The sequence below is a fragment of the Chaetura pelagica genome, unplaced genomic scaffold, assembly GCF_000747805.2.
Source record: "Chaetura pelagica isolate M959 unplaced genomic scaffold, ChaPel_1.0 scaffold470, whole genome shotgun sequence".
NCBI lineage: Eukaryota > Metazoa > Chordata > Aves > Apodiformes > Apodidae > Chaetura > Chaetura pelagica.
Genome location: NW_009951911.1, coordinates 939,522 through 948,684, shown reverse-complemented (window position 1 = coordinate 948,684; position 9,163 = coordinate 939,522). Strand labels below are relative to the sequence as shown.

The 9,163-nt window shown below is 56.2% G+C and overlaps 2 protein-coding genes across 2 annotated transcripts in view; one reads left to right on the top strand and one right to left on the bottom strand.

Annotated features, from left to right (window-relative positions):
* The window catches only part of LZTR1 (leucine-zipper-like transcription regulator 1), a 35,575-nt gene extending 34,562 nt beyond the window's left edge, over window positions 1-1,013 (top strand). Inside the window, 1 exon segment of the mRNA XM_009994375.1 lies at window positions 897-1,013. Coding sequence (XP_009992677.1) covers window positions 897-1,013 — 117 coding nt within the window.
* A 2,429-nt stretch (window positions 1,014-3,442) lies between these two features.
* RNPEP (arginyl aminopeptidase (aminopeptidase B)) overlaps window positions 3,443-9,163 on the bottom strand; it is a 34,055-nt gene continuing 28,334 nt past the window's right edge. Inside the window, exons 2-11 of the mRNA XM_009994364.1 lie at window positions 8,822-8,983; window positions 8,132-8,280; window positions 7,433-7,549; window positions 7,096-7,331; window positions 6,452-6,565; window positions 6,144-6,256; window positions 5,683-5,791; window positions 5,133-5,357; window positions 4,439-4,581; window positions 3,443-3,607 (exon numbers count right to left, since the gene is read on the bottom strand). Of these exons, the coding sequence (XP_009992666.1) occupies window positions 3,443-3,607; window positions 4,439-4,581; window positions 5,133-5,357; window positions 5,683-5,791; window positions 6,144-6,256; window positions 6,452-6,565; window positions 7,096-7,331; window positions 7,433-7,549; window positions 8,132-8,280; window positions 8,822-8,983 (1,533 nt within the window). The remainder of the gene's footprint in view (window positions 3,608-4,438; window positions 4,582-5,132; window positions 5,358-5,682; window positions 5,792-6,143; window positions 6,257-6,451; window positions 6,566-7,095; window positions 7,332-7,432; window positions 7,550-8,131; window positions 8,281-8,821; window positions 8,984-9,163) is intronic.

Below are 9,163 nucleotides of genomic sequence, written 5' to 3'. Positions count from 1 at the left end.
TTGTTTATTTTGGGGATATTACTTCAAGCAGATGTCCTGAGCTCTTTCTAAAAGCATGCTCAGCCATTTCTTCCCTGGGTTTAAAAGATGCTTGGGACATCTCTACTTTTTATCACAGCCAAGCTTCTTAGAGTGGGGCGTTATCTTTTATTAGATCAGTTAACAGAGGCTGGATGAGAGGACAGGCTTTAGGCAGTTTGCCCTCAAGGCTGGGAGTTGGTTTTAATAACTGGAGAGAGGGATTACTGCTTCTTACTATGAGATTGTGGAGAAGGAAGGAGTGTCTAGAGCTCCTTTTTGGTAACGGTTGAGCTTCTGAACAGTCTAGGAGAAAAAATCTGTTGTAGATAGTGGGGTGAAGGTTTTTGTTGGCTGCTTCTGCCCGGAGCTGTGCTGCCTGGGGAGGCTGGCCAGCAGCACCAGCAGGGACACCAAGCACAGCCTCCTTGGGAGCACACAGGAGCAGAGATCCCATCCTCAGTCAGGTTCTCAGTACAAACACAGGCTTCACTGCTCAGGGCTCTGCTGGTGCCCAGCGTCGCTTTTAGGAGAGTGCTTAGTTGGCCTCCATCAGCAGGAGAATTGTCAGCGTTAGCAGGAATTACACTCCTCTCTCAGGGGGCTGTGCTGGGCTCTGCTGCCCTCCCTCCCGCCCCTGTGCTGCAGCCTGAGGTGGGGTTGTAGCTCAGGAAGGGGAGGCAGGAGCCCCAAGGGGGCTGCCCAGCTGTCCAGCTCCACCACGGCCAGTTCCAGTGCCTGCCCAGCCTCTGCCTTGCCTGGCCTGCCTGTTCCACGTGGGGTGGCAGGGGTAAAGCTGTGATGATTTGAGTCAGCCATGATCTGGGAAGGGTTTTAATTTCTTTGTTTTTTCTGTTCTGTTTTTCTTTTCCTTGAAGGTCTCCAAGTTGCCAAATCTCCGCTCCCTGAGTCAGCTGCTCCTCCTTGACATCATAGAGTCCTTAGCTAACCACATATCAGACAAGCAGTGTGCAGAGCTGGGCTCAGACATATGACATGCTTTGGTAATCCAGTTTTTCTTTTGTTCCTCAAAAAACCTAGCATTTTACAGCTGACTTTCTTGTTTACTATTCCATGCTGAGCTGCTCAGAGCCTGCTCCATAGAGAGGCAGCCCAGAGAAGTGTGGACATGCCTTGCTCTCCTGTGGGTTTCTTTGGTTTGGACCTTTGTGGAGAAGGGTTTGGTCTCTGTTACACAAATGTAAAATCAAAGCTGTTGCAGGAGTTAATTTATTCTACGTGGTTTTGGGAGTAACTAAGTTCAGCATCTAGCCCATTTTTACTTTTATACTGTAAAATAAAGCAGCAATGTCAGTGAGTCATTAATACTTTGAAACACAAGATTTAAAGAATACTATTTAAAGAACTTCAGCTGACACAGCCAGGGGCAGTAAGGAGAAGTCAGATGTAACGAAACTGGAAACAGAGAGGGTGGTGTTTGCAGTGAGGCTAATGTTGGACAAGAGGGTAGTGACTTTTCAAGGCTGTCCATGATGTGGATTAAAAGATAAGCTCTTTTGAAACTGCCTCCCTGGTGGGCTGCAGGAAGCCCAGGCCTGTGCTCTGCAGCAGGTCAGACCAGAAGATTACAGTGGTCCTTTCTGACCATCAAATCCATTAATCCTGTCTCACTAAGCCTTTCTAAATCAATTTATTAATAAAGAGTTAACATCTTCTCCTGGCATGTCATGACTGACTTGGCTTTCATTTTGGAAAAATTAAGCAAAAAGAGCTCCCAGCTTGATGGAGGTCACTTTGTTAAAAATAAATGAGCTACATCTTGTTACTTGTTACTAATATTATGCCGAAGTGTCTTGGTCAGTGGTTGCCTTTGCAGGAAGGTGAATGAAGGAGGGTGCTATTCCCAGCCATCCAGCTACAGCTGCTGTTTCCCCCCAGCTACAGATCTGGTGCTCCCCCCATGGCAGAGGGGAGAGAAGGGTGGTCTCTGGCTCTGAGGTGCAGCTGGGCTGGGGACTGTCAGATCAGGTGGTGCTGATGAGATGTCTGCAGGCAGAGCTGCTCCCTGACCAGAGCCACCAGGGCAGCCCAGAGGCTGAGAATGAAAACCTGGCCCTGCCTTGCTCTGGTTCACAAGAGGTGCTGCTGCTCTCTGGCTGCTCAGAATGCAGAGTTGGCTTGAGCTGGAGCAGTGGAAGATCCCTTTGGGAAGCCCTGAGGTTTCCACCCTTTTGGCTGTAACTTTTAGCTCAAGCCAGTGGAGTGTTGGAGTGTTCCCAGGTTGTGAGCCCCAGGTCAGCATCCAGTGGGTTCCACGTGTGTGCTTGGTGTGTTGAGGGCACTGCAGTCTCAGTGCAATGGAGAGTGTGTAATTCCATTTAGTCCAAGGGAAGTGCTGTAGGAACTGCTGCTTCTGTCTTCCAGCCTGCTCAGGTGAGTCAGACCAGAGGTGGCAGATGCCTCAGAGAGCCAAGGGCTCATTTTCAACCAGAAGGATTATTTCCATATGCCTCATAGGTGATGAAGTCTCATGTCAGACGTTCTGGTAATTGTACCAACAGCCTGTGTGCTCCCTGGAAAACCAGGGAATCTGCACATGGAGAAAGGTTGGATGCTACAACTTGTAAGAATAGTACAAGTCATTTTCAGCAATGCTGAATCTGCTTGAGGACATGCATTTCCCAGACCTGCAGCCTGGTTCCCTCAGGGAGGGGGAAGGGTCTGATTCCAACCATGCCATAACCCACCCCTTCAACCCCATTTCCTCAAACTGTTTGGGGTTTGGAGTTTATTCCCAAAGTCCATCAGCCAGGAAATGTGCAGCCTGTGCTCGTTGTGAGCCAGGGCACTGTGGGTGCCTCTGCTTTGGGGGTAGTTTTGGCTGTGGTGACCCTTGTGCTGGGTAAGTCACATCTCATCTGTGGGCTCAGTCTGGGGAGCTGTGGTCAGTGGTGCTTTTATGTCAGATGGTTGTGGTTTCCAGGTGCTGGGATCATGCAGCCCCTCCCAGAGGGGAGCTGGGACCCAGGGGCAGGGCTGAGCACCCCCTTCCTGGTACCCCCACAGCGTGGCTGGGGCTGGGCTTGGTTGGAGGCAGGGACAGTGTCAGGGCTGCCAGGGAAAAAGGGCTGAGCTTCCTGTCCCATCCCTGCTGCCACATGGGACCTGGGACAGCTTGGCAGGACCACAGCAAGGACAGGTGTGGCTCAGGGCCACCAGCCCTGACCAGGCCCACCCCAGGTGGATGCCCCCCCCTCCCTGATGACCCCCATCCAGGGGCACCAGCCTGGCCCCTGGGCAGGAGGAGCAGGGAGCCAGGCTAAGGATGCCCAGGGGTTGCTAGAAACAGGAAGAGCACAAACAGAGAAAAATTACAAATTTTAATAAGGAAATTTGTGCAGTGATGGCAGAAAGGCTGAGGTCCTGCCCGAGGGAAGGCTCAGAGGGAGCAGAGCCAGCTGTGCTAGTGCTCTGCCACCTCCAAGCCTAGGATCTTCTTCACATAATTCTGGACATTGATGTGGAGCTGTGGGGCTGTAGCAGAGAAGGTCTCCATGGCCAGAGCCCGGGCTGCCTCCGACCCACCCCACATGGCACGGTAGAGGGGCAGGGTGTACTTCTGTTTCCCCTGCAGAGACACAGCAGGGGTTACACCCCAACCTCCCCAGCTCAGGGAGCCCCAGGAGACCCCCCAAACCCCCTCCCCAGGGGGAGGATAACACCTCCTGCACCTCTCAGCCAGCAGAGTACAGAGGAATGCCACCCTCAACACTGCAGTGCCTGGAGAGGGGACCTTGGAGAAAGAGCAGGCCCATGTTCAATAAAGGCTCAAGTTCAATAAAGTCAAGTGCAGGGTCCTGCACCTGGGTCAGGGCAATCCCCACTACCACTACAGACTGAGGGAACGAGAGATGAACTGGATGTATGGATGGAGAGCTGCTCTGCTGAGGACTTGGGACTACTGGTGGGTGACAAATTGGACATGAGCCAGCCATGTGCTCTGGCAGCCCCAAAAACAACTGTGTCCTGAGCTGCATGCAGCAGGACTAGCAGGTCAGGGAGGGGATTGTCCCCTCTGCTCAGACCCTCCCCTGCAGGGCTGCATCCAGTTCTGGAGCCCCCAACACAAGAAGGACATGGAGCTGTTGGAGAGAGTCTAGAGGTGCCACAGAGATGATCCAAGGGCTGGAGCAGCTCTGCTCTGGAGACAGGCTGAGAGAGTTGGGGTGTTCAGCCTGGAGAGAAGGCTCCAGGGAGCCAGTACTGTGGCCTTTTCATCTATAAAGGGAACTTGTAGAGAAAGCTGGAGAGAGACTTTTTCCAAGGCCTGCAATGCCAGGGCAGGTTCTAAACTGAAGCAGATGGGGTTAGATGGGACAGAAGGAAGAAATGTTGTACACTGAGTGTGGTGAAACACTGGCCAGGTTGCCCAGAGAGTTGCTGCTGCCCAGGGACAAACCTGGCTGTGGAGGAAGTCCTTGACCTTGCTGTACTCTGCCTCCAGGTTGTTCTTGAGGATGATCTGGCACCAGCGGAGTCGCAGCTCAGCATTCTGGGACTTGGAGATCTTGGGGTACATCTTGCTCAGCCTCTCCACGTTGCCTGTGAGAGGAATTGTCACGACCACCACAGGGGCTCTGCTTCTAGCTTCCAGCCCCTGCTCTGAGGGGACCCTGTGTTGCCAGTCCTCTGGGATCCTTGGGCCAGCCCTGGCCCCTCTTCAAGGCTCCCAGCGCCCCCAGCTGTGTGAGATCCCAGGCACTCGCTGGGCCTCCTGGGGCCAGGCAGCCCTGCCTGGTGCTGGGGACACCAGCACAAAGGGTGAGGAGGTCCCTCAGCAAGGAGCACAAGGAGAAGGGAACAAGGAGATGACAGCCCAGTTGAGCCATCCTGGGGACATCAGAGCTCCTCTCTGACACTCCCCATAGGGCTAGGGACACCCTTCCCCTGGCTCTCCACTCCCCACCACACTGAGTGAGGCTTCTCAGACACCAGGAACCACACTGCTGGATCACAGCAGGGATGGGATGATGGCCACGGACCCACAGATCTCACTGATGTGTCCTCATGTCCCCAACCAACTGGCTGGACTAGGCCACATCACCCCCTCTCACTCTGGGCACGGGAGCCCTAGGAGGTGACAGGGTCCTCACCTTCTGGCAGGGGGGATTTCTGCAGGATCTGATCCAGGAAGTAGACCAGCTGGTAGGTCCTCCAAGCTGCAATGTCCACGGCTTCAATTGCCTCCATGTTCACACTGTCAGCTGCCCAGAGCTCTGCCAGCTCATCTGCTGGCTTCATCAGCTGCTCCCCTGGTGAGAGGTCGGGCAGGTAGGGGGGCCAGCCCGGTGTGTTCAGCCAGCGGTCGAACTCAAAGCCTGCAGCAGGGAAGGGAGGGAGAGCTGGGATGGGTTTCCTGCAGGACATCCCACTGCCTCCTCTGGGTGTCCTCCAGCACCAGCAAACCCACCCAGGACTGATGATGAGCAGAGACTAATGAGGTGAGACTGTTAAGCCCCCATGGGCACTGCCTGTTGCAAGGCCAGGAGCAGCAGCATCTCCAGGAAAACCCACACACTGACGTGCCCAGGGTCCTGCCCAGGGTCTGCACAGGACACGGGACACGGGGCAGCTCCGATGCCCTGGGGTGCTGGTTTGCAAAGCTGTGCCCCGGTGCACTGCCCAGGAAGGCTCCCTGCTGACCTGGGATGGTGTCCACACCCTTCTCCTTCAGCTCTGGGAAGTATTCCAGGAAGAAACCAAGGGTGTCATCTGCTGTGATGCTCTGGAACTTGAACCGGTTCACGTAGGCCTGTGGGGATGGCCGGGGTGTGAAGCCACTGATGCTCATCCCAGCAATGCTGCCCAGCTCTACCCGTACTTAGCCTCATGGGGGTTGGCACTGCCAAGTCCACACCAGTTCCAACCCCCCGCCCAAGAGACTTGCCACCCCCAGCATCCCCTGGGATACCTTGAGCATTGCCACAACCTGCTGCCAGCACATCATCTCCTTCTCTCTGTGAACATCTCCATTTCTCACCTCCTCTTCCTCTCCCCAGCCACCCTGTTCAGCCCATCCTTCCTGGGGTCCCATTGTGCTCTGCCCTCCCTCTGTGGGGTTTTGTACCACTTGGCACCTCCACCTGGTACCTCCCTGCACAGACCTGGAGGAAGGCATCAAACTTGCTCTGGTCCCCCACCAGATGGGCCAAGTAGCTCACAAAGCAGTACCCCTTCTCGTAGGGTGTTTCATTGTACGTGTCATCTGGATTGACACCTAGAAAACGGGAAAACTCTCAGGAACCATCCCCCCATCTGCAAACCAGAACAGCCCTCACGTGTGCAGATTTCTCCTATTCCTCCCGGAGCCATCCCCTCACCCGGGTCCCAGCAGCACCAGTTTTATTGCAAGCCATGAAAGGCTCCCCCTGCAGCCTCGCTGGGCCCCGCGCCCCCAGGCTGCCCCACAGACCTGGCTCGATCACCACCCGCAGCTTGTTGAGTGGATGGTCCTCCCCTGTGTTGTCCATGTGCTGGCGCAGCAGGGCCCTTCCTGTGGCAGCCTCCAGGCAGGTGTAGGCCAAACCTGGGCAGAGACAAGCAGGAGGTGTTTGGAGACCCTGACCAGACCCATGTGTGCTGCTACAGGAGGGCAACAGCATTAGTTTTGTGAGCTGGCAGAGAGGAAACTGATGAGCAAGGCATTGGGATGGCAGAGCTGCAGAGAGGTGTGGCAACCCAGCCCTTGGTTAGCAGGATTTTAGAGCCATTAACATCTGGATGCAGCAAACAGAGGCAGGGGTGCCTGAGCTGCTGGATGTGACCATGTGTCCATGGGGAGCTCAGGGCAGCTGGTATTCCCGTGGGAGCAGGAGGAAGGTGGGGCTGGGCTCGATGGCAGCACCCATGTCTGCGCCTGGGGCTCTGTCCACCTTGGAGCAAAGGTGTTTCCATTGCTGGCACAAAGCCCTGGGTGCTGCCCTCCACCTCCTCCGAGACACAGCACAGGCCCCAGCCCCACAGGCAGTGCCTGGGGGGACGTGCTGGGCCAGACCCCCACGGTCCTGCCTGGGAGGGCACAGCTGAGCTCGGGGCTTCAGCCCCAGGGTCACGCACCATAGACCTCGGTGGAAATGCGCCTCTGGGCGTACATGGTGAAGCCCTCGTTCAGCCAGAACTCGCCCCACGTGGCGTTGGTGACCAGGTTGCCAAACCAGCTGTGGGAGATCTCGTGGATGATGACGTCCGCCAGGGAGCGGTCCCCGGCCAGCAGGCAGGGCGTGAGGAAGGTGAGGCAGGGATTCTCCATCCCGCCGAACGGGAAGGAGGGTGGCATGAACAGGATGTCGTACCTGTCGGGAAGAGCTCGGGTCAGACCCGCCTCCTCCTGCAGATGGGGGGGTGCTCCCCTGTGCTTCAGGGAGCAAAGCCCTTCAGGAACAGGAAGCCCTACCTGCCCCAAACATAAGGGCCAAAGAGCTTCTCTCCAACAGCCAGGAACTCCTCGATCACCCCGTCGTACTCCTTCTTTGCAGCCTCGATCAGGCAGGGCTCAGCCCAGACACGGCTCCTGGCCAAGTGCACACAAGAGGAAGTGTTAGCCACGAGGGACCTGGCACCCTGTTGCTTCATCAGACAAAACCTTCGTGCGCTTATCCTACAGCAAAATAAAAACCTGCTGATCAAGGTTTTGAGACCGATAGTGCAAATTGCTGTAATTTCTTTCCTTGTCTGAATGTCAAAGGGCTTTCATAGCTTCTGTGTCAGCAGGGAACCCAAATGAACCACTGGCCTTGGGAAGACCTGGGACCCTCTGGGAATGGGGACCTGCTGCTCTCCTTCACGTTCATGGGACTGAAACAAGCAGAGGCCAGGACACCCTCCAGGCTGAGGGGACCTGGCACAGAAGCTCCTCCTGACCCTCTAGAGCAAGCAGCACGCAGCAGAGCCCAGGGTCTGGTGACAAAGCACCACCTGCACAGCAGTTGGGACTGACCAGGTCACATTTACAGTCACTGTCTTGTGCCTTCTGGCTCTCCAGAGCCCTGGAGAGGCTGTAGGCAGCTCCCATGGGACCACATGGCATGGGAACCTCACCATGCAGCTCCCACAGCCAGGGCTTAACACTCAGGTCTCCTCCAGAGCCACTTACCTTGGGCCAACATCAGCAGACACAATGTCCCCAACAGCCAGAGCAATCAGGTAGGAGGGGATCGGCTGGGACATCTTGAAGACAAAGGTGTTATCCTTCTGCTTCTCCCAGCTCGTGGCACTCATCACAGCAGTGAAACCCTCGGGGACCTGCACACGTTGAAAACATCTGTTAGATCCATGAAGTGCAGCGTGGGATGGTGGCTAACCCAGCCAGGGACACTGCAATGCCTGATGGCAAACACGTCCCAGCAGGCTGGGGGTGGCCAGGTGCATGGGCACTGCGGGTTTCAGGAGCAGAGCAGCACTGCCCCGAGCTCCAGCCTGGGACCCCAGCTGCATCCCCAGGACAGCATTACTTGGCACTTGGGCTCTGACACCAGCTGGGTGCAATACTGGGACAGGCAGAGCTGCCAGGGAGGTGCCAGAGAGATAAAGAAATGCTGGAGCTGCAGGTACTGAAAGGGGAAAGGTCCCTCAGACTCTGACTTCACTGTTTCTTACACAACTTGCTTTTCCTGTTCTCCAGCCAAAGTAGAACATGTGGCTGATCCACTGGCCTGGGCTGAACCCTGGGAGACCGATCCGGGCTCTCTTCTTCCAAATGTGGGCTGAGCCCTTGCAGGGCACCCAGCAGCTTCCCTGCCAGCAAACTGGGGGATGGCAGAGCCACTCCAGGGGCAGCACTTACCTTCACGGTGGCTGAATAGGTGAATTTGACTGAGGGGGTGTCAAAGCAGGGGAAGAAGGACCTGTTGAGGACAGCCTGGCCTTGTGTGTACATGTAGGGTTTCTGCTTCCCTGCCGTCTGCTCGGGAGAGAGCCAGCACACCTGGGGGGCAGGAGGGGAGACCTGCTGGTGCGGGCTGTCCCCAGGTGAGGGCTGTCCCCAGGTGCAGGGTGTCCCCAGGTGCAGGGTGTCCCCAGGTGCGGGCTGTCCCCAGGTGCAGGGTGTCCCCAGGTGCAGGGTGTCCCCAGGTGCGGGCTGCCCCAGGTGAGGGGTGCTCCCTGGTCCTTGCCCACGGGTGCCGTT